The sequence below is a fragment of the Micropterus salmoides genome, unplaced genomic scaffold, assembly GCF_014851395.1.
Source record: "Micropterus salmoides isolate LMB-PRFRI ecotype aquatic unplaced genomic scaffold, ASM1485139v1 Ms_hic_scaffold_18, whole genome shotgun sequence".
In the NCBI taxonomy this organism is placed as follows: Eukaryota; Metazoa; Chordata; class Actinopteri; order Centrarchiformes; family Centrarchidae; genus Micropterus; species Micropterus salmoides.
The window spans coordinates 31540287-31564569 of NW_024040928.1; the positions used below are offsets into that span (position 1 = coordinate 31540287).

General features: G+C 41.9%; 2 protein-coding genes and 1 long non-coding RNA gene across 6 annotated transcripts in view; 1 reads left to right on the plus strand and 2 right to left on the minus strand.

The window, feature by feature from the left end:
- The window catches only part of LOC119909376 (NLR family CARD domain-containing protein 3-like), a 622129-nt gene that overhangs the window by 147461 nt on the left and 450385 nt on the right, over positions 1 to 24283 (plus strand). The window lies entirely within an intron of this gene.
- The window catches only part of LOC119909386 (NACHT, LRR and PYD domains-containing protein 3-like), a 239804-nt gene that overhangs the window by 25477 nt on the left and 190044 nt on the right, over positions 1 to 24283 (minus strand). The window contains exon 6 of the mRNA XM_038727589.1: positions 2238 to 2245. Coding sequence (XP_038583517.1) covers positions 2238 to 2245 — 8 coding nt within the window. The remainder of the gene's footprint in view (positions 1 to 2237; positions 2246 to 24283) is intronic.
- Positions 22070 to 22978, minus strand: LOC119909473. Its single transcript, XR_005445460.1, has 2 exons — positions 22529 to 22978; positions 22070 to 22196 (listed from the first exon to the last, which is right to left on the minus strand). It is a non-coding gene; the product is annotated as an uncharacterized LOC119909473 (long non-coding RNA).

The window sequence follows — 24283 nt, forward strand, 5'->3', positions numbered from 1 at the left end:
TCTTGTTCTGGTTAAAGCCTGGCAGCTGAGTTCTGGACAGTCTGGAGTCGATCAATAGATTTTTGGGTTAAACCGGTGAAAAGGCTGTTGCAATAATCCAGGCGTGATGAGATGAAGGCGTGTAAAATGGTCTCGGTGTCCTTAAAAGTTAACATAGATCGAATTTTTGCTATATTTCTAAGTTGATAAAGACATGATTGAACAAGCTTTGTGGTGTGCTGCTCGAAATTTAAATTACTATCAAACCAAACACCAAGGTTCTTTGCCACAGCTTAATGTGATTTACTAGGGAACCAGCAGATGGCAGTATTTGATTTGCCATCTGCTGAGACCCGATGACCAGGATTTCTGTTTTGTCTGAGTTCAGCTGGAGGAAATTATTTGACATCCATTTTTTAACTTCACAAAGGCAGTTGTTAAGTGAACTCAGCATTCCAGGGTCTGTGGATCTGACTGGCAAGTATATTTGTGTGTCATCAGCATAAATATGAAAAGAAATGCCATGTTTATGGATAATATGTCCAAGGGGAAGCAGATACAAGGAAAACAAAATGGGTCCTAAGACCGACCCCTGAGGCACACCATATTTAACTGGACAGAATGAGGAGACATAGTTGTTTACAGACACACAGAATTTCCTATTTGACAGGTAGGATGAAAACCATTCTAGGGCAGTACCAGAGATCCCCACCCAGTGCCTCAGTTTGTCTAACATGATGTTGTGATCAATGGTGTCAAAAGCAGCGCTAAGGTCCAGGAGTACCAGGACTGAGCACATACCTTCATCAGCAGACATTAAAAGGTCATTGGTGACTTTAAGCAGGGCAGTCTCAGTGCTGTGGTACTTCCTAAAACCAGACTGAAACTTTTCAAATATTTGTTATTTTCCAGCACAGTGAGCAGCTGTTTGGACACAATTCTTTCTAGAATCTTTGCAATAAAAGGCAGTTTTGAAATTGGTCTAAAATTTGTGGGAGGGAGGGATCTAAACCAGGTTTCTTTAAAAGTGGGTTCACGCAAGCCGTTTTAAAATAATCAGGGACACAACCAGTAGATAGGGAGCTGTTGAAAACAGAGATCAAATGGGGCCCAACAGAATCTATTACTTTCAGTAAAAACTTTGTAGGTATTACATCAAGTGGGCTGGAGGACACTCTCATTTGTGATACTGTTTTTAAAAGCTCAGACAAGTCGATGGGATAAAACTGGTTAAAACTCTGTTGTTGCTGGTGAGGAACCTCTGAGTAAGAGGCCGGGGGTAATAGAGGCTCTGATTAACACCACCTTATTGGTAAAATAAGATAAAATAATTCACAGTCATCATTACTTCCAGCTGAGGCACAAGGAGGGGTTGGGTTTACCAGCTGATCCACAGTCTTAAACAGAAACCTGGGATTGTGTTTATGTGTAGTAATGAGTTCAGAAAAATAATGTGTTCTCGCATCCTTAACCATGTTATTGTAGTTAATTAATAAATCCTTCAGACTGAGGTAATGGACTTGGAGACTGGATTTTTTCCATCTGCGCTCTGCTTTCCTGCATTCCCTTTTTAGGCTGCGAATGCTGTCATTTATCCAGGGTTGCTTACTAGCTTTAGACGTAGGCCTAACCTTTAGAGGAGCAGTAATATTTAGTGACGACAAGCAGATATGATTGAAGTGATCGACCAGATTGTTGGTGTTGGAATCAGACAGGTGTTGGCTTTGTCTCTGAAAGAATGCGCAAAACTTTGAAACACTTTGTTCATTAAAGATGCGAAACACACGGAGCTTGGTGAGGCGGCATGAGTAACAGGCGAATCACAGCTAAAAACAATACATCTGTGGTCAGATATGGTCATGTCCACTAATTCCACAGAGGAAATGCTGACACCCAGGGTAAAAACCAAGTCCAGTGTATGACCACGGTTATGTGTTTGCCCTTTGACATGTTGTTTGAAGTTAAAAGAAGTGGCCATATTTAAAAAGTCAGTTGCATTAACATTGGTGGGGTCATCAACATGAATATTAAAATCGCCACAAAGAACAATTCTGTCATAATTTAAAACCAGAGTAGATAAAAATTCAGGAAGTTCTGATAAAAATCCTCCAGGCGGTTTTGGGGGGCGATAAATTATAACAAATATGATGCAGCCCTCCAACTTTAAGAGCGAGAACTTCAAAGGAGTTAAATTCATCACAGCGTACTTGATGACATTTTATTTTTCCTATACACGCTCACTAGCCCACCACCACGACCACTGACCCTCGGTTGACTAAAACAATCATATTGAGGCGGACACAGTTCAGCTAGCTGGCTATAGTCATTCATTTGCAACCAGGATTCAGTTAAAAACATAAAATCTAGATTTGCAGACAAGATAAAATCATTTAAGATAAAAGTCTTACTTGAAAGTGATCTCACATTGAAGAGAGCCATTTTAAATGTGTTTGTTCTGGGTGCTGGAGTTGGTGCAGTTGTCCTAATCCTTAAGAGATTACTAATATTTCTGTGTGGGATGTGCACATTTCGGTTTACTGGTCTATGCGTGATGATGACAGGAATAGAAGTCTGTGGAACAGCGCTGGGAGCAGACGGCTTTACATGCCAGCAGGTGGAGACAGTTGTTTGTGGCAGTGAGGTAGAGATCTGTTCAGTGAGCGGTGGTGTGTCCAGGTGTGCTGCATGAATGATTAGTCATTCACGTAAGTCATGTGTGGACCGCACCACATGCTGTATGTGCGCAGCTAACATTTCTGAGCCCCGTTTGTTTGGGTGAAGTCCGTCTGTCTTAAAAAGAGACATTCTTTGCCAGAAAATATTAAAATTATCCACATAACACACACGATGAGCCCTGCAGGCGGACTGGAGCCAGTCGTGGAGGCCAAGGAGTCTACTGAAGCGGCCAGCACCGCGACCGACTGTGGGAATGGGACCAGAGATAAAAACGGACTTTCCGCACTGCTTTAAAAAGTTAAGAAGACGGTTAAAATCTAATTTTGTCAGCTCAGACTGCCGAAGAGCTGTGTCATTTGTTCCGACATGGACTATCACTCTTGTGATGGAGGACGGGAGCAACGGCATCAGGTCCTGGAGTTTTTTAAAATGACAGCCGTGGTGGCACCGGGGAAGCAGTGAGTGGTAGCGTTAAAGAAACGGAGGTTTCTGGTTATGGAGTCACCAATTATTAGTGTGGTTGGGGAGAAAAGAGGACGAGGAGATGCTGGTTGTGGGGATCCAGAGCAGGACTGAGCAGAATCTGCTTCAACACTGCTTGCGGCCTGAGGATGGAGTGTGTGAGCTGCCGAGTGTTGTGTTGGAGTAGCAGTAACAGACCTGAGAGAAGGACTACCCGACGGTGCAGGGTAGAGACGGCCTCCGGAGCATCTGAGCGCAGCCTCCTTCAGGATCCTACATTGGGAAGCGGAGGATGTAGCCGGTGGAGGAGATGCAACAGTGTCGGCAGGCGCTGTGCGCCGAAAGAGATCCGTATCAGGGAGACTCGAAGCCGCAGGTGAATCCGCTGGATGGACCGGAGTGTCGTTAGACAAGGCTGCATAGCGGTTGGAGAGGCCGATGTGCGGAGGAGAGGCAGCCCCATCCGAGCCTCTCTTGCAGCCACGGACCACAACTTCAGCCCAGGTTGACTGATGCTTTGGAGTCGAGCAGGATGAAAGCCTGGGAAGACTAGAGGGCTCCCAAAAGACGGTGTCCTGGATGTTAGCGGTTGCGCTAAGAGAAACAATCTGTTTGGCTTGTACTGAAGCTACATCCATAAAGCCAGTCAGCAGGGAATCTTTCTCTTTGAGTTCCTCTGAAAGTCGTCGGATGTCTTCCATAAGGTCAGCAATCTTCTTGTTTGCTTTCTTAAGGAGTGTGCAGTCCTCATGGGGCAGAGTTATCTCGGCTAGCATAGTCACCGGAGCTTTGTTGCGATCAGTAGCGTTGATCGCGTTTTTACGGTCATCTAGCTTAAAATCCATGTCGGGTGACTAAAATCCTTAACCCACGTAAAACTTAAGTTAAAAACTTAAGTTTAAATAAAAACGATATAAAAAATGTAACGAAAAAGAGTGGATTAAAACTGGATAAGAGTCCGGTTTAAGACGAAGCTTCCGACAGGTGGCTACAGACGCCAACGCATGCGCAGAGTGCAGATTACGTCAGCAATTACGTCAGATCTTGTGACAAGATGATGCAATTAGGTCAATTAGGTACTAAAACCACACATTAGATAAAGTTTATACAAACATTGACAAGGGAAACACGTTAATCATTAGTTAGTCGTTAGTCATTATGGACCATCGCCAAAACTGCCCGCCAGCAATAATATCTGGCTCGCTGCCAGATTATTTTTGATAGCGGCAAAAAATATAAATAAATAAATGCTTTGATGGCGGTACTGAAATAGATCTCAGTCATGACAGCAACAGCTACTCACATAATCTCTTCCTCCGCACTGTAATGCAGTATTAGAATTGAAATTAGCTTTTACTAAATTAAATTCTGTAGCCTGCTTGACACAGCTCTGAAAGAGCTGTCAGAAAACGTGATTCCGCTAAATGTCCTCTGCTTGTAGACACTGGGGAAATGAAAAAGCGTCCATAGGTTGATGGATGCAGATCAAACACAGACACAAAAACAGTGCAGGACATGCCGTGCTCTAACATTCGCTGCAGAATCCACTTGTTGAAGAGAGAAAAATTACCCCGAGGCGGGATTAAACCCTCAGTCCTTGGGTTGCGAGTCCTGCACTTTACCTCCGATGCAAAACTTATTTCCAACCCCTGCTGTATATTATTACTACCTCTTCTTCTTCTTCTTCTTCTTCTAATGTACGTATTCAACATAGTGATGAGTGTCTGCTCTGCCTGAATTCTACCAGAAGTAGAAAAAGAAAGTTAATGAATCACGCTGTGTAGCGCTGTTTGACCGTTTTCAGCTACTGTAGAAACAAGACGATGCAACATGGCGATGTCCATGGAAGGGGGGGGCACGGTTATGTAGAAATAAATGGCTCAATCTAAGGTAATAACAACATAATGGTTTATTATGTAAGGTCTTTACACAACACTGAAAACATATTATTATTATGGATCTTATTTTGCATTTCTGTCGATAGATCCTCAGAAATATTCAGTTTTTAGATGTTTACAAATTCTACCAGCTACGTTACCACTCATCACAACTATCTGGACTTACAGCGCAAGATGCACTTGATTAATATCACAGCGTGCGGCAGTGTTGCATCAGCTTGGCAGAGTTGACTAGCACCATTTTGCATAATAGGCAACTGCCCATGTCGCTAATGCCACTGGCTGGCCCTGTATTTGTCAACTATAAAATTGAGCATTTTTGAAATTGCACATACATACATCCACCTACAGAGCTTTGTTGGAGGCTTTGACCACTGGCAGAAGCCTCAGAAGAGCCTCCTCTGAAGCAGAGTATTTCTTCAGGTCAAACACGTCCGGATCTTTTTCTGATGACAGTAAGATGAAGACCAGAGCTGACCACTGAGCAGGAGAGAGTTTATCTGTGGAGAGACTTCCTGAACTCAGGGACCCACTGTCTCAGCTCCTCATTCATACTTGACGTTCTTCAGTTTGGACTGAACCACCAGGAAGTGGATGTACATCTCAGTCAGGGTCTTGGGCAGCTCTCCTCCCTCTCTGGTCTTCAACACCTCCTCCAGAACTGTAGCAGTGATCCAGCAGAAGACTGGGATGTGGCACATGATGTGGAGGCTTCGTGATGTCTTGATGTGGGAGATGATTCTGCTGGCCTGCTCCTCATCTCTGACCTCTTCCTGAAGTACTCCTCCTTCTGTGGAGCAGTGAACCCTCTGACCTCTGTCACCATGTCAACACACTCAGGAGGGATCTGATTGGCTGCTGCAGGTCGTGTGGTTATCCAGAGGCGAGCAGAGGGAAGCAGGTTCCCCCTGATGAGGTTTGTCAGCAGCACATCCACTGAGGTGGACTCTGTAACATCAGTCAGGACCTCATTGTTGTGGAAGTCCAGAGGAAGTCGACACTCATCCAGACCGTCAAAGATGAACACAACCTGGAACTCTTCAAAGCTGCAGATTCCTGCTTCTTTGGTTTCAGGAAAGAAGTGATGAACAAGTTCCACCAAGCTGTACTTTTTCTCTTTCAGCACATTCAGCTCTCTGAAAGTGAATGGAAATGTGAACTGTATGTCCTGGTTGGCTTTGTCTTCAGCCCAGTCCAGAGTGAACTTCTGTGTTAAGACTGTTTTCCCAATGCCAGCCACTCCCTTTGTCATCACTGTTCTGATTGGTTCATCTCTTCCAGGTGAGGCTTTAAAGATGTCTTCTGTCTGATGGTTGTTTCTGGTCTGTCTGGTTTCCTGGATGCTGTTTCAATCTGTCTGACCTCATGTTCATCATTGACCTCTGCAGTCCCTCCCTCTGTGATGTAGAGCTCTGTGTAGATCTGGTTCAGAAGGGTTGGGTTTCCTGCTTTAGCAATCCCCTCAAACACACACTGGAACTTCTTCTTCAGGTTAGACTTGAGTTTACGTCGGCACACTGGAACAACAGTTCCTGAATGAAGAAACAAGAAATGTGATTAATAAGTGGATGCTACAGTAAATCTGATGAATGTAAACTTTAAGACATCAAGATGGTATTTATTTTCCTCCTCCATGAAATCTCTTCAGCTCATCAGCTGTGAACAGTTTCTGAGTTTCAGCCCAGAAGAATTCATAGATCTGATCCAAATGTGTGCATCATATTAACAGCAGAGTTTGAAATGGAAACTTCTCCCATGTTGCCTCCATTTCCTCTTTCCATCATGTTAAATCTGTTCAAATCCTCTTACTGCTCTGCAGACGCTCAGCCAGCTCCTCCTGCTTCATTCTCCTCAGGAAGTGCAGTGTGATCTTCAGAAATGCCTCTCTGCTGCTCCTCCTCTGCTCCTCCTCCTCACCGTCCAACATCTCCTCATCCTCCCTCTGACTCTCTAAGCATTCTGGGTAATCTGGACCCAGAACTCTCTGGAACTTCTTCACCTCGTTCTTCACAAACCTGCCAATGTTTTCCTGGAGCAGCTGGAACAGAAGAAAATGTAAAGTTGAACTGGTAGAAGTCAACATCAGATCATCTGTGACAGACAGAAAGCCTGCTGGTCTGCAGAGTGCAGCATGGAGACTGGATCAGAATGCTGCTTCACTATTTACTTTGTGGCTCCTGTAATTAGCAGTAGTAGCTGAGCTTGTACATTTACACACCATAAATATGGAGTCCAGGTCTGTTTGATGCTGCTGGGCAGACTGACCACTGGGAACCTCTGAGCTCTGCTGATCAACTCTGTGAAGAAATATGATGATTTGAACATATAATGACAAACAGTGTTACATGTGCTGTGTTATATCTGGTAGAAACAGATCCTCATACACCTATACCAGATCTTGGTATAAAAATGTATGATCTGTCACTTTCCATGGAAACACCGCTGGGTGCAGGGTAGACTGGACAGGAGAAAATGCTGCTGTTTTACTCATCCAGCTGTGTCTCAGTGGACATCAGCGGACGAGGAGGCTGCTGAGGTCCTACTGGACTCTAACTGGACTTACAGTTACAGTAAGCAGCAGACAAAAGGGCATGCTCATACTTTTACTTTCTCATGTGTTTGACATTTGTTTTGCACTGTTCTTTGAACCTGGTTCATTTCTGTGCTGCTGATGTGACATGAGAATTTCCCTCTGGGAATAAATAAAGAGTCTATTATTATTTTTAATTAACAAAAAACAGTGCTGAACCAAGACCTACCTGAGAGCTCTTTTTAGGAGAGTCAACAAAACAACACAAACATTTAAGATTCTTACTTTTGTTCAGCATCATTATGTCCAGCTTTGAAGTGAACAGGGACATGACGGTCGCTGTTCATGGACACACAGCTGGGTCCAGGAGAATCTGGTCTCTGCCGATGGATCCTGAACAATGAAATAACAAATCAGATGTGTCCTCAAAGCAGATTTAATAGATATATTTATGTGTTGGTGTCTCTGGTAGTGAGTTTTCAGCTGAATCTGCAGTTTCTCAGCGATACAGAGTTTTATAGAGACTTTCATGTTGTTTATCTGTCCAGCTGCATCTTTACTGTTAGTAGCTCAAAACTAAACTTCATTCACTTCATTAACATGCTGACCTTTGATCAGCAGAGTGGTGTCCACCTCTGAAGACAATAGCTTTGTCCATAGACCGGTCACTCTTCATGGACACACAGCTGGGTCCAGGTCCAGGTCCAGGTCCAGGTCCAGCAGAGTCTGGTCCCTGCTGCTGCTCTGGGCTTCAACACAACACACACAGAGCTTTGAGAGTGAATAATGATGGTGGAGTGATTTGAGTCCTGGACAGTTAGAGATCCTCATCTCACCTCTGAGCTTTGGTCTGGCTGTCATGTTCCCCACACAGAGTGCTTTTAGAGGGAGGGACTCCCTCCTCTCTGTCCTCACACTGATTCATAGCAGAGCCCACACCTTCACACAAACACAACAACATGCTGAGAGAGCTGCACTCATTCATTACAACAAGCTTTACATCTCAGGACACTTTAGTTCTCCTCAAGGTCTGTGTCTTTAAATCTTTATTTCTGTCTTTAAATGTTTAAATCATGATCAGAGAGACACAGGATGGCTGATTTTACTTTGGTCCTTCTCTATTCCTGTGAGGGCCCCTGATGGCTGAGGGGCCCTAATCAACCTCTAAGTTCCCCTCCACCCTGGGCTGGCTCTGGTCCATCTAGAAAGGATCCTGGAGCCTCTGGTACAGCTGAGACCTGGGGCCTCATGTATAAACGCTGCCTACGTATAAAAAGGTTACGTACGCTGGTTTTCACGCACACGTGGGATGTATAAAAATGAACGTGATGTGAGAATGTGAAGTCCCTCCACAAACTTTTGTCTGGCTGTCAGTAAACTGCTAAAATAGTGTTTCCACTGCAATTACTGTGCAGATGTCAATGGAGTAGTCTATCAAAATCCTAATTATGTCTTTTGACAAAGGTTTGATCATGTATGTAGTGGTTTAATATCAAAATAAAATTGAATGTGAGAAAAATAGATCATGATGACTTTCACATATTTAATTTCACTTCATTTCACATGTTACCACTTTATCATGTAAACATTCAAACCAGCAGTGTTATTTGTGCTCGCACTAGTCAGCCATAACTATTCCATACTGCACCTTTCAATTGGAAAAGAAATAAAATAAGCCAAGTGCCAACTGCAGGCTGCCTTTCCCCGGTATTAGCCGGTGTGTTTACCTGAGGTGTAGGCCTCTTTAATAATAATGTTCGTTGTGATTAAAACCTGCTTTCACATAGCGGTATAATGTGAAAAATTTAGATTTTTTTTTGACGGGGGGACGGGGTTTTACAATCACAATGCCATCGCCGATGGCTGACAGATGGCTTTTATACATGAGGCCCCTGGACTGTTCTAAAGGGTCTTCAGTGAAACCAAGTCCGTCTCAGTGTTGGAAGATGTCTGTATTTGAGCCCTGAACTCTTCATCCATGCTCTTAACTTCAGAGTATTAACAGTTAAACCAGAAACCTGAGCCAAGTGGATCCAAGCTGTCAGACCAGTTCAGACACACCCTGCATGTTTCACTGATGATGTGAGCTCAGACTACAATCAGACTGCTGCTGATTCTACTTGAGAAACATGAACAATATTACAGGGAAATCTTTCTGAAATCATTGTTCTTTAACTCGGAGAGAAATTCTACAGCAGATTTCAAAGAGATATTTAGAAACAGCCAATCAGCATCAAGAAGCATTTCTACTGTCCAGTTAAACAGTGATCCAGCACAATGTGATCAAAGTGATCCTGATTATCAGACATTTACAGATTCCTCTGGTCGGATTCTCACCTGCTGAACTCACTTCAGGTCGACTTACAGACACTTTGCACCTGCTCATTTCTTCCTCGTCAGTCCTGGTGTCTGTGTGCATCTGATCTGAGGACGCCGTCACATCCTCATAACTTCAGAGTCTAAAAAACATCAGAGGGACAAAACCGGTCTGGTTTGTGATCCCTTTGTTTTGTTATTTGATGAAGGCTACAAGAACAAAAGCTTTTATTTTTTAAATAAGTTTTAAATTTGGTCGTGAGATAGTGTCACACCTTTCCTTTAGAACATCTAAACCCAGTCAGTGTCAGAAACATCTCTGATCAGATGTGTAGTTTCATTCTCTGTCCACTAGATTCTGCTAACTAACCAGCTGATGAGCTAAAGATTAGCTCAGTAAATAAATCTGTGATGGAGGATCAAGTCTCAGTGATCAGACCCACCATGAGGTTTATAGGGATTTATAAATGAACTATTTTAGAAAAACTGTTATTGATTAATTTCATTCTGCTGCAGTGATTTACAACCTAAATTTCAAGATGACTGGAGATAAGAACTGTAGGGAAACAGAGGGGAACCTCTGCAGCTGGATGTAAAACATTAAATAACATTTCCTGAGTAAGTCAATAAGTAACATTTCATTCATATAGCACCTTTAAAAACCTAGGTTACCACATGCTTTACAGAAGGATATCAAGTTAAAAGCAACATTACAACAGTAGACAGCACAATAAAAACAAAAACAGTTCAAGGCATCACAAATCAAGTGTAGATGAAAACTCTCGTACTAAAAAGACAGCTGTGACTTTAAACACTCAGGAGATTTTGCTGATCTGAGTCCCAAAAAAAGCGCAGGTGGTTTACATGTTGATGATGACCACAGATTATATTCAATTCAATTTTATTTATATAGCGCCAAATCACGACAACAGTTATCTCACAGCGCTTTTCATAAGAGAGCAGGTCTAGACCGACCAACAGTTCCCACCAAGAGCAGCTCTAGGCGACAGAGGCAAGGAAAAACTTCCTTTAAGAGGCAGAAACCTCGAGCAGAACCATGGCTCAGGGTGGGCGGCCATCTGCCTCGACCGGTTGGGGGTGAAAGAGAGAGAGAGGGGGGAGGGAGGCAGCCTACACAATATCCACACAGAGGTACAGACAGTAAAGGTGATGTTGCTATAGACTAAATGAAAATGGTACAGATATTTATAGTAATGTTAATGATAACAATCGTAATGTTAATGATTATAATAACAATAATAACAATAGGACTAGTAACAATAGCTGTTGCAGCAGAGGGTGTTGAGCAGGAACACGGGGGCAGCAGGTGACCCGCAACCACAGATCCAGACTCCACTGCCCCAGAGCCAGAAACACCTGCAGGAAGTGATAGGACAAGAGAGGAGAGGGACGAGAAAGCACAAGACTACCAGAAAGGAGGGAAGTTGTGTTAGTAACATGCAATAATGGGATGAGGTTGCATACAGAGGGAGAGGAAGTAGAGGAGAGAGGAGCTCAGTGCATCATGGGAAATCCCCCGGCAGTCTAGGCCTATAGCAGCATAACTAAGGGATAGTTCAGGACTCACCTGAGCCAGCCCTAACTATAAGCTTTATCAAAGAGGAAAGTCTTAAGCCTACTCTTAAATGTGGAGATGGTGTCTGCCTCCTGAACCCCAAGGAGAGGAGCTTGATAGCTGAATGCTCTGGCTCCTAGTCTACTTTTGGAGACTCTAGGAACCACAAGTAACCCTACATTCTGGGAGCGCAGTGCTCTGGTGGGGTAGTAAGGTACTATGAGCTCTTTAAGATAAGATGGTGCCTGACCATTAAGAGCTTTGTAGGTAAGAAGAATGATTTTAAATTGAATTCTGGATTTTACTGGAAGCCAATGCAAAGAAGCTAAAACAGGAGAAAAATGATCTCTTTTCCTGGTTCCTGTCAGAACACGTGCTGCAGCATTCTGGATCAGCTGAAGAGTCTTAATGGATTTTCCGAGCAGCCTGATAATAAGGAATTGCAGTAATCCAGCCTAGAAGTAACAAATGCATGGACTAGTTTTTCTGCATCATTTTTAGACAGGATGTTCCTGATTTTCACAATATTACGTAGGTGAAAAAAGGCGGTCCTTGAAATTTGCTTAATGTGAGACTTAAACGACATGTCCTGATCAAAGATAACTCCAAGATTCCTCACAGTGGTGCTGGAGGCCAGGGCGATGCCATCAAGGGAAACTATATCTTTTGATAACGCGTCACGGAGGTGCTTAGGCCCCAGAACAATAACTTCAGTTTTAGCCTTCAGAGTTTAACATTAGAAAATTACAGGTCATCCAGGTGATCTAACATCTTGATGGTACATTTGAAGTTTAGCTAACTGATGAGTTTCATCTGGCTTGATCGATAGATATAACTGAGTATCATCTGCATAACAATGAAAGTTTATGGAATATTTCCTGATAATATTGCCTAAAGGAAGCATATATAAAGTGAAGAGGATTGGTCCGAGAACAGGTCTTGAGGAACTCCATGACTAACTTTGGCGTGCATGGAGGACTCATTGTTAACATGTACAAACTGAAATCGATCTGATAAATAGGACTTAAACCAGCTTAGAGCGGTTCCTTTAATGCCAATGAAATGTTCCAGTCTCTGCAATAGGATCTGATGGTCAATGGTATCAAATGCTGCACTAAGATCTAATAAAACCAGTACAGAGACAAGTCCTTTGTCTGATGCAATAAGGAGGTCGTTAGTCGTAGTTAGTTTCCCCAGTGCTGTCTCTGTGCTATGATGAGCTCTAAATCCTGACTGAAAATCCTCAAATAAACTATTGCTCTGTAGAAAGTCACACAGCTGTTTAGCAACTGCTTTCTCCAGAACCTTAGAGAGAAATGGAAGGTGAGATATAGGTCTTTAGTTGGCTAAAACATCCGGATCAAGTTTGGGCTTTTTCAGAAGAGGTTTAATTACAGCTACTTTAAAGTACTGTGGTACATAGCCTGTTGATAAAGATAGATTGATCATATCTAGCATAGAAGTGCTGACTAAGGGTAAAACATCTTTAAGCAACCTAGTCGGGATGGGGTCTAAGAGGCAGGTTGATGGTTTAGATGAAGAAATTATTGAAGTTAGTTGGTAAAGATTGAGTGAAGCAAAACAGTCTAAACATGTATCTGGTTCTACAGCTGTTTCTAAGGTTCCTGAGTTAAGAGATAATTCGTTGCCAGTTGAGGGCAGGTCTTGGTGAATTTTGTCTCTAATAGCTAGAATTTTATCATTAAAGAAGCTCATGAAGTCGTAACTACTGAGAGCTATGGGAATACTTGGCTCAATAGAGCTGTGACTCTCTGTCAGCCTGGCTACAGTGCTGAAAAGAAACCTGGGGTTGTTCCTATTTTCCTCTATTAATGACGAGTAGTACGCTGCTCTGGCATTACGGAGGGCCTTCCTATAAGTTTTAAGACTATCTTGCCTAATTAAATGAGAGAACCAGTTTGGTGGAACGCCAATTCCTCTCAAGTTTCCGCAATAACCATGGAGCTAACCGTCTTTGTTTTAGTATTTTCTTTTTTAGAGGGGCTACAGAGTCGAGTGTCATTCGCAGCGAGCCTGCAGCACTATCAACAAGATGATCGATTTGGGAGGGACTGAAATTAGCATAGGAGTCCTCCGTTACTTTGTGACTTGATAATGAATTTAGAGCTGATGGAATCGCATCCTTAAATTTAGCTACAGCACTATCAGACAGACATCTTGTATAGAAATTTTTGCCCATTGGCGAGTAGTTCAGCAATACAAACTCAAAAGTTATCAAACCGTGGTCGGATAAAGAGGGATTCTGTGGGAACACTACTAAATGTTCAATTTCAATACCATATACCAGAACAAGGTCGAGGGTGTGGTTAAAACAGTGAGTCGGTTCATGAACACTCTGAGAGAAGCCAATGGAATCTAACAGAGAGATAAACGCAGTACTAAAGCTGTCATTCTCAACGTCCACATGAATATTAAAATCCCCTACAATAATAACTTTGTCCGTTTTAAGGACTAAAGTTGACAAAAACTCTGCAAATTCAGATAAGAATTCAAAGTACGGACCAGGTGCTCGGTACACTATAACGAAGTGAATTGGTTGCAGTGATTTCCAACTTGGGTGCAAAAGACCAAGAACAAGGTTTTCAAATGAGTTGTAGTTTAGTTTAGGTTTAGAGCTGATTAGTAGGCTAGAGTCGAAGATAGCTGCAACTCCACCTCCTCGGCCTGTGCCTCGAGGAATGTGAGTATTAATATGACTGGGAGGGGTGGATTCATTTAGGCTAACATATTCTCCATCACCCAGCCAGGTTTCAGTAAGACCAAATAAATCAATATCATAATCTGATATTAGTTCATTTACTAGTACACCTTTAGAAGAGAGAGATCTGATGTTTAAGAGTCCACATTTAATTTTCCTATTCATTTGCACTATTGCTCTTGTGGTTTTAATTTTTATGAGGTTTTTATGCACAGCTCCTCTTCTGTTTACCTTTGATTTAAATAATTTCGATGGTCGGGGGGCAGACACCGTCACTATAGGATTTTCACTAAGTAACTCCTGAAATGGAGGAGCAGTGAAGTGTGTTAGACTGCGACTCTGCGTAGGGTTTTGGGTTGGGTAACTGCTGAATTAGAAGGGCAGAGAAGTGTGTTAAACTGCGACTCTGCCTCCTGGTCTCAACTCTGGGTTGTCATGGATTTGGTGCACTAATAAACTTGGCCAGATTTCTAGAAATGAGAGCTGCTCCTTCCCAAGTGGGATGGATGCCGTCTCTCTGAATCAGACCAGGTCTTCCCCAGAAAGTCTGCCAATGATCAACAAAGCCCACATCGTTTGCTGGACAACACCTCGACAACCAGCGGCGGAATGACGACATGCGGCTATACATGTCATCACTGGTCAGATTTGGCAGGGGTCCAGAGAAAACTACGGTGTCCGACATTGTTTTTGCATATGTACACACCGACTCAACATTAATCTTAGTGACCTCCGATTGGCGTAACCGGGAGTCATTACCGCCGACGTGAATAACAATCTTACTGTATTTACGTTTATCCTTAGCCAGCAGTTTCAAATAAGACTCAATGTCGCCCGCTCTGGCCCCAGGGATGCACTTAACTATGGCCGCTGGCTTCGCTAACTTCACGTTTCTCAAAATGGAGCTGCCAATGATCAGAGTTGGTTTCTCAGCGGGTGTGTCGCTGAGTGGGGAAAATCTGTTAGAAACGTGAACAGGTTGATGATGCCCCGTGGACTTTGAATGCTTATGACTATTCCTCCTTCGGACAGTCACCCAGCCACCCCTTCCTGGCTACACAGGAGCTGCCGGGGGACGGCTACCAGAGGCTAACTCAGGCTAGCTACAGTAGCTAAAGACTGATCTACCAAGGTGCGGAGCTGGACTTCTAAATCACTGGGCCTCGCCTCCATGTCTAAAAATAAACTACACTTATTACACGTACCATTACCGCTAAAGGAGGCAGAGGAGTAACTGAACATCTGACACACCGAGCACGAGAAAGTAGGAGAGAGAGAGGGAGAAGGAGAAGCCATCACTAGCTGCTAAGCTAAAGTCGCTAACGGCTAAGCTAAAGTACTGTAGCGTCAGCTACCAAAAGTTTAGAACAACTATGAGATTGAACAGCAGTCACTAAAAGATGGAAAGAACTGTGAGTGCTTAGGCAAAATTACTGTAAGAATAAGTGTTTAGCGAACAGTTGGCCGCTGTAATCTAACAAATTTAACTCACAAGCACCGGAAACGGAAATGGGTCGACACGCTTACCGCAGTACGTCAGCGTCATATAGATGCTATTGGTTAAGAGCAGCAGGTGGTTTAGATGTTTATGATGATGTAACAACCTATTCACATATAGGTAATAAAACTGTGCTGAATACATTCAAATTCCTTTTCCACAGCGCCCCTTTAAAAGGTGTGTGAGTGAATTAACTGGTTTCAGCTCAAAGATGTGTAGCATTATTAAAATATACTGAAATGGTCTTTAAGTGTTAAGTGTAAGAGTTCAGGGGCTGCTCTTTGTGTAGTAACGCTTTGTGTGGTGTGTTCAGTGTCTGCACTGTGACTTTGCCTGTCTGATGTTCAAACACCTGGTGAACAAACTGTCGTCAGAGACCATCAGCAGCATCATCAGGAACGCCGCGGAGATCGAGCAGGTGGGTCAGACGGGCCGGCGTGGATCACCTGAACCGGGTCTGGTTTCTGCTGGTTTGTGGTGTGTTATATGTCATTTTGAAACTATGTTTAAAAGCAGGTCAAATAATTCCTTTGTTTTTCCCTAAAGAAAGTGTTTATTTTAAAGAAATTGTTGGTTACATGATCAAAAAATGAATATTTGCGACAAAAACTGTACTTTATATGCTAGAAAGTTGTATTTTTCTAAAGAATGCAACACCTTTTTTTTGTTTTAAAGGAGACCGAAATCATGTAATTTACGAAACAATTGAATAAATGACTGGCCTAAACATAATAGAAAAAATTGTGGTGTATCTTATTTTAAAAAACTAAACAATTTAGTAACAGGAATGAGCCCTGGCTAACAGTATGCAGAAATATTCAAATACACTTGGGGGAAAAAAACCTTTTATACCAAATGCAAAGAAAAGCACGATACCAATGGATGCATTAGGTCATCTAGTTTCATATGATATTAGTATCTTCACTCTGGATTTAGAATAGACCCCAGGAAAAATCTGAAAGATCCCCTCTGGACACTGTCCCAAGGAGGTGAAGAGAGTGTATTTGAGTAACAGGACTGAAAGAAACAGGACTGAGTTTTTAGCATAGAATTAGCAAATACATGAAATATAGTGACATGGCATCAGGCACGTGCACATAGACATCAAAAGGGGCTTTTTCTTGGGATGATTGTTTTTTTTAATAAAATAATACACAGTATATTTATTCCCGTTTGCAACAAATTCGCTATCAAACAAATATATTTACTAGGAAAAAAATCTAAATAGGCTATCAGGTCAGGTGGCGGCTCTATTATAACATGGATGGTGAAGCAGGACCCATGACAATAACTTATTTGGTGGATGTGTTCCAGTGGGAATCAAAGACAAGGGTCTAATCCACTGCACCATCGCAACCTCTCTGTAATAATTATTATTTTGTATTCATTTTTCTTCAACAGCTACTTGTGCAACATAAAATATAATAATAATAAAAGTCTATAACTAAATAATATAACTGCTAAGTTTCAAATTAGTATGTACATAACATACGAGCAAATATACATACATCATTTTTCAGGAGAACGTAATTGAGAAAGCAATTTGAATAAATATAAATGGAGACAGCGTTGAACCTTTCATGGCAGTAGCAGTCCGTAATGTCCTATGTAAAGCTAGCCTCCATTGGAGGAGACAGTGGGAGGTAAAGAGGTCACTTTTACATTTCACATTATTGCCTCTTAAATTGGGACTGACAGAATATACTGAGTGGCCAGAAAAAAACCCAGATGAACTCCTCACTGCCACCTCTACTGTTCAGAAGAATGTAAAACTGATACTACAACAACAAAATGGCAGAAAATGATTAAGTTACCTTTTGATGATAAAAAATAACCTGCATGAAGTCGTCGACCGAAGGTGAAATTAATCAGCAGCTTCAACCAGGAAACCAACCAGAGAAAGAACAAATGTGACTCACAGCAGGTTTTCAAAGGTCTGTAAATTCACATGCAGTCTCTCTGGATTTATCTTCAAACTGAAGTGTTTTTTAATGTGACCACAGAGCAGCTCTGAACTTTGGACTGAGAAACTGGAGTCAAACATTAACAGTATAAATGCTTATCTCAAGATCATAAAGCTCTGGTGGTTCTACTTTACCAACTTCATTTTTCCTATTAACAACTTTGAAGGGTAGAACTCAAACTATTTCTTATCATCTGCACTTTATGCTGAATAAATTACCTGACTGCAGAGAATCCAAAGCAGTTATTTAAAGAATATGATTTACCTTCTTCAGTCAACAAGTAAACAGAACAAACTAGCATACTTTAATTTGAATCCTGAACAGTGTGTTTCTGTTTGACGACGTGATCACACTGAGTGTATTTACATAATCCTGTAGTAAGAAACTTAATCACAGCCCTCATAAAAGATGCAGGTTGGGCTGTTAACCCTTCCTGTGTGTTCTAATGAAATGAGGAAACTCGTGTTTAAATGTTCCAAGATTTTATTTTGTGATCTGAGATTTGTGAATGTGGATCCTGATTTGAAAAACTGCATGAAGGAGCTAATTTATCATCCACTTTCAATGTTACACATTCTCAAACCTGCATCCAGCTGTTTGTGGATTTTAACCGTGGTTTTGATATTTGGACTAAGATCTGCAAAATGTGAGACCAGTTTGAAAAAAGTGAAGAGTTCAGAACATGAAGTGATCAAAACAAAGACACCAAACCTCATCTCAGGAGAGACACAAACATTTAACATGCTGACCTTTGATCAGCAGAGTGGTGTCCACCTTTGAACTCAAGAGGTCGCCACATAGACCAGTCACTCTTCATGGACACACAGCTGGGTCCAGGTCCAGGTCCAGGTCCAGGTCCAGCAGAGTCTGGTCCCTGCTGCTGCTCTGGGCTTCAACACAACACACACAGAGCTTTGAGAGTGAATAATGATGGTGGAGTGATTTGAGTCCTGGACAGTTAGAGATCCTCATCTCACCTCTGAGCTTTGGTCTGGCTGTCATGTTCCCCACACAGAGTGCTTTTAGAGGGAGGGACTCCCTCCTCTCTGTCCTCACACTGATTCATAGCAGAGCCCACACCTTCACACAAACACAACAACATGCTGAGAGAGCTGCACTCATTCATTACAACAAGCTTTACATCTCAGGACACTTTAGTTCTCCTTCCTCTCAGTAACATGACACAAATACTCAGGACCGACAGAAACCTTGTTGGAGCCCTAAACAGGATCTGATGACCCCAAAATGTGTTACACAGCCCCCAGATTCACCCAGAGGTTCAGTATGTTGACCACAAAACATATCAGATGGACTGATTTGTTATAGTACATATTGTCACTTCTATTAGTGCTATTACTACAAATACTGCTTCTGTAATACAAGTACAATATCTACTGCTGGGACTGAAAACTGCTGAGAGGTCAGAGGTCAGGGTCGGGCTGTAGTTTAGCTGCTCTGTTTGCTTCTGTGAGGACAGGATTTGTGCGGACTCTGTTAAAAGAGTATTTGTGTCGGCCTACCTGAGCAGCAGAATAAATCAAGACTAAAACATCACGTTTATAATGACTAAAACGTTTTCCCCTTGTTATGTGTAATTCACATCACAGCCTCTAGGGGAAAGCAGTCGAACTTAAAGGTCCCACATTAAGCTCATTTTCAGGTTCATACTTTTATTTTGGGTTTCTACCAGAAAATGTTTACATGCTTTAATGTTCAAAACCACATTGCTTTTCTCACGCTGTCCGTTGCTTCAACTTAACAATACTACTTCTTTTTTTCCAGTGTATCCGCTCATTCAGCATTTTCCCAAACCAAGTCCCCACAAACTGCTGCCACCTTTATTAATCCATCCATCGTCAACCGCTTATCCTGCGTACAGGGTCACGGGGGCTGGAGCCAATCCCAGCTGACCCTTTATGTTTATAATTATACAATAATAATATGTAATTCAAAGTCCAGGGACAAGCTGCTTTTCAGAGCTTTGTCTTCACTGCTATAAAGGAGAAAAAAATGACAAAAAGTATAAACAAATGAATGTAAAAATAAAGAAATAGCCTTTTTTTTACCAAAATGTATTTTATATTTGTTTATTTATATAATTAATTATTTATTTCTGCATTCATACTTATGTTATTATGTTCTTCATAATTATAAGGGATAAAAGCCTTGTAGGCTAGTACTTGTAGGTTTTTAAGATGTGACAGTAAGCCCACTCACCGCTTTGAAATGTTTAAGTATTTTATATTTCATACAGCCTGTCGCAGCCGTTAAAATAAATGGGTTTCATTTTTTACGTGAGGCTGAATATTATGCAATATAGCAATATTGAAATTCAGTTTAATATGAGTGTGTTTCTTTTACGTTAGTAGCCATCTTGTATCACACAGACTGGTCATGTAGCGCCTCACCTTTAGCGATGTGGAGGTAATGTGGGGGAGTTTTCAGAAGCCTAAATGTTGAGATTCAGTCTTTCAACCACTGTTAGAGCACATTTTATTACTTTTCATGGCATGAAAGGATTTTTCATTTTGTTGCTTTATGAAATTAATTTAGATTGTTTGATTCTGATGTCTGAAGTGACGAGACGTTCTTAAAAGTGAGTTGACCACTTATTCAATCAGTGCCTGAGGCTTTTAATATGGAAACGCCGACACACAGTCGAGCTGAAAGAATAAGGCTGAAATTGTCAGAAGAACACATCAAATCTACAGATTGAAATTATAGGATACGCATGTTAACTTAGACATTCACACTGCAGCTGTTACTTAGATTATGTCTGTCTAATATTACAGTTTGCTTTGTAAAATTTGACGCTCTGCTGCCAGAAGACTTCTTCATGTCTGCGATTGGTCATCTGCTGCTAACCCCGCCTTTTATGTGAAGGTGCTCATTGGGAGCTGGATTGGGAAACCCTGGATTGAGTTACAGAGTCTCAGAGGGATAACACCTTCAGCCTGAAGGCCTCTGTAAAGATGCGGACTTCTGAGGACCAGGTGGACTGACCTGGTCTCACACAGACTCCACGCTCTGTTACAAACATGAGCAGATAGACTCTACTGGGAGAAATAATGGGAGATCGTCTCTGCTGTATCAGAGCGCTGTAGAAGATTATTTTTGTAAATAAACTTGTTTTTATCTGCATTTTGTAATACAATGTAAACTCCAGATTTATATGTTGGTTCTTTTCATATCAGCAGTGTTTGTACATATTTAACACAGTAAACTGTAAGTTAAACAGAAACCTGTTGTCTGTTTTTAAAAGTTCAATGTGTAAGTTTTAGTGACATCTAGTGGTGAGGATTGTGACTTGCACCCCCCCTCCCCTATCCAAGCGAGTAGTACAGCTACTGAAGGAATCATGAACTGATTTATTGCACGTTTGGAGTTATTTCTATAAGTCACGTGGATGTGGGTGGTGATTTCTGTATAGTTAATTTACACACCTGTTCAACGCCGGTGGCAGAAAGAAGGAGTGACGCTGTATTTTTTGTTGACCGCGGTATTCTTTATAGTTTTTGATCATTGTGATGATTTTGAATATACGTTTTTCACATTATATTAAGTTGCATATTTTCGTCAATAAAAAGCAATAGATTATTTTTTGAGATCCGCAAATTATTTGTGCAGCGAGTCAGACAAACAGCACCACAAGGCCCTACCTCAGCCTCTCAGCGACTACTTTGTTTTTGCTTTAGTCACTACAGATACGGTGCCTGAGACAGGACAAATATGCCATCTATGAGATAGGAGAGAGTTGCCAGTCAAGAAATCAGGTTTCTTTAGATAGATATATAAATAGATATAAAATTATATTGACTTAATTATTCAGTTAAACCATATGTTTTGAATATAATTACTTGTTCATTAATAAACAGCCACATGAAGAAATGAAGTGCTGCATGATGTCTCATACTTCTGTAATACATTATTTTACATCTTGGGAGGGTTGGTTCATCTGGACTAACATACATGTTAATGAAGAACATCTCAAACACTAAACACTATCACATCTAGTGCATCAAGTATGACCACTGACAGATAACAGGACAATGTGAGCCTCACTGTTTCTGCACCACAGTCCATTATAAACCATATTGTCAGGTGAGGATCAAGGCTCCTCTCACTTTGCTTAATTAGATAAACAATCTGCAAATATTACCAAAATGTCTTTTTAATTTTTTAAAATACAACAGAAACACAAAGTAGTACTGACAGCCATAATTTCAGCTTGTGGTAAAACGGTGCAACATTTTTAATGGGCATTTAGCATGTGGAAGCATAAATTACACATTTGTGTGCACAGTGGGGAAAACTTTTAATGCACATTCTCAAAGTATTTATTCTTGGTCACTTGATAGACGTTGTCAAGTTCTGTGTGTTTTTAATTGATTACAGCTCAGCCCAAACTTGAAAACTGCTTTTCTCTCTGAAGAACGCAAAGGACAACTCAATCTTTTCACTTCTTGATTCTTTATTTTCTTTGAGATGGTTTGATAGACCAGTGATGGAATAATATGGTATAGTTTCTTGAATGTGACTTGATAGATCAGTGTGGGGCAGTAGGTATAGGTTGATAACCTTTCAAATGCACAAACCAAAACATGAATTAGTTACAGATAAGTCATGAATCAGTCACACATAAATCACAATACCACTTTCTCACAGAAGTAATAAATAAATGCTATTGAATCTTCAAACCAAACTAAACACGATCCTTAAGTCTAACCTAGGATTTTAACAAGAAAATACCAATCCCGTAATTAAACTCATGCACATGTTACTTCTATCAAGTTCAACATTCACATAACAAATCCCCATTACTTATTTTAAATTGCAAATTACAATCCAAGCAGAACCTGAACATTTAAAACTCAATATATTCAAACACAGTCAATCATAAATTGTCCTACCAGTTGCGTCTTTGAGTGATCAGGAGCTGTAATCATAGTGTCCTTTTCCAGGAATAAATGAGAGAACCAACCGAACTCTCTACAAACATTTCAATGCCATGCTCTCTCTGTGGGTGCGCAGGCAAATATAGTCCCAAAGCTACTTCCCCAAAAGTTGGTTCCACCAACTTTTGTTGCATGATTGCCCCCTGTAGTTGCATGATTGCCCCCTGCAGTTTGGGAGTGCCCTGAGAGCCCTGGGTGAATCAAGGCTTGGATTGCTCAGTACAACTAAAGCAAAGTAACCATAAATTGACACAACACCTCCCACTTGACCTCCTGGTTCTTCAACCCAAGGAGGTCACACCAGAACTGTGACGTGTCGGATTTAGTTACTCCATTTTTGGTCCTGTTGCTACTGCTGCTCTTCAACTGGAAGTAGGACAACTATCCGTCTGACATCCCTGTGAAGAACTGTTGCAGGTATCTTGGTTGAGTGTTTTTTCATCTTTTTAGTCGGTTTCACAGTTGCGACTGGGTAGCTGGGGAAGGATCGGAGATATACATCCCTCACAATTCCCTTCCTGTCAGTGTTGACGTCAATGACCCTGGCAAGCCTGAACTGACCTCTCAAGGCATTCTGGTCAGCCAACCAGACGACATCTCCAACTGCCACATTCCTGTGAACGGTGTGCCACTTGGTCCGGACAAACAGATTTGGTCCGGCTAACTGGCTCCATTTCCTCCAGAATCGGTCAACTTCTGTTTGGATGATTCTCAATCTTCTGTAAGGATAGCCTTTGAAATCAAAGGTCTCTGGATCTCCCCTGGGTCCAGTTCTTCCGAGCAGAAGCGAATTTGGGCTGATGTATTCCGCACAGTCCTCCCGGCTCTGAGTCCTGGCATCAATAGGTCGTTCATTTGCAAGGTTGGAAGCCATATAAAGGAAAGTTTGAAACTCACCCCATGTGAAGACTCCATCACCCCCCAGATTGTGCAAAGCTCGTTTTATCATCCGGACAGCAGCCTCAACAGCTCCGTTTCTGTGAGGTGAGTCTGCTGGATGGATCTTCCAGCTCCATTCTGTGCCATGCTTGGAGACTTCATCTTCAAGCTTTGATTTCTCCAGTCGGTCCAGAAACATGTAGAGCTCTTTGAGGGCAGGTCTGGCTCCGACGAAGTTCTTCCCAGGATCCGACCACAGTTTCCTCGGATGTCCTCTCAGTGCCGTAAATCTTTGGTAGGCTAGAAGAAAGCCTTCAGCTGACTGGTCACTGACAAGGTCTGTATGCATGGCTCTGGACGCCATACAACAGAAGACGATTCCCCACACTTTGAGTCTCACTTTCTTTCTCACCTCATCCTTCACTTCATAAGGTCCAAATAGGTCCACTGTCGTGTACTCAAATGGATTGGCTGGAGTTATTCGCTCCGATGGAAGGTCACTCATGATCTGTTGGCATCTTCGGGCCTTAAGTCTCCTGCATGTCACACAGTTATCAACAATCTTCTGGACTAGTTTCCGGCCTCTTACTACCCATGCTTTCCTTCTCATCCGGAGGAGTGTGCCTGCAATTTCTTCATGATTTGCCTTATGGGCTTCTTGAGCTAGAAGAGTGGATACCCATGATGTACAAGGCAGGACTGGTACTGCAGTTTTTTCTTCATTAAAGATTTGGAATCTTCCTCCACAGAGCAAAAGTCCAGTGCTTTCCTCCCTGACCACAGCAAGCCTGCTGAGTGTGGTGTCAGGTAAGGCTACCTCCATTTGAGCCG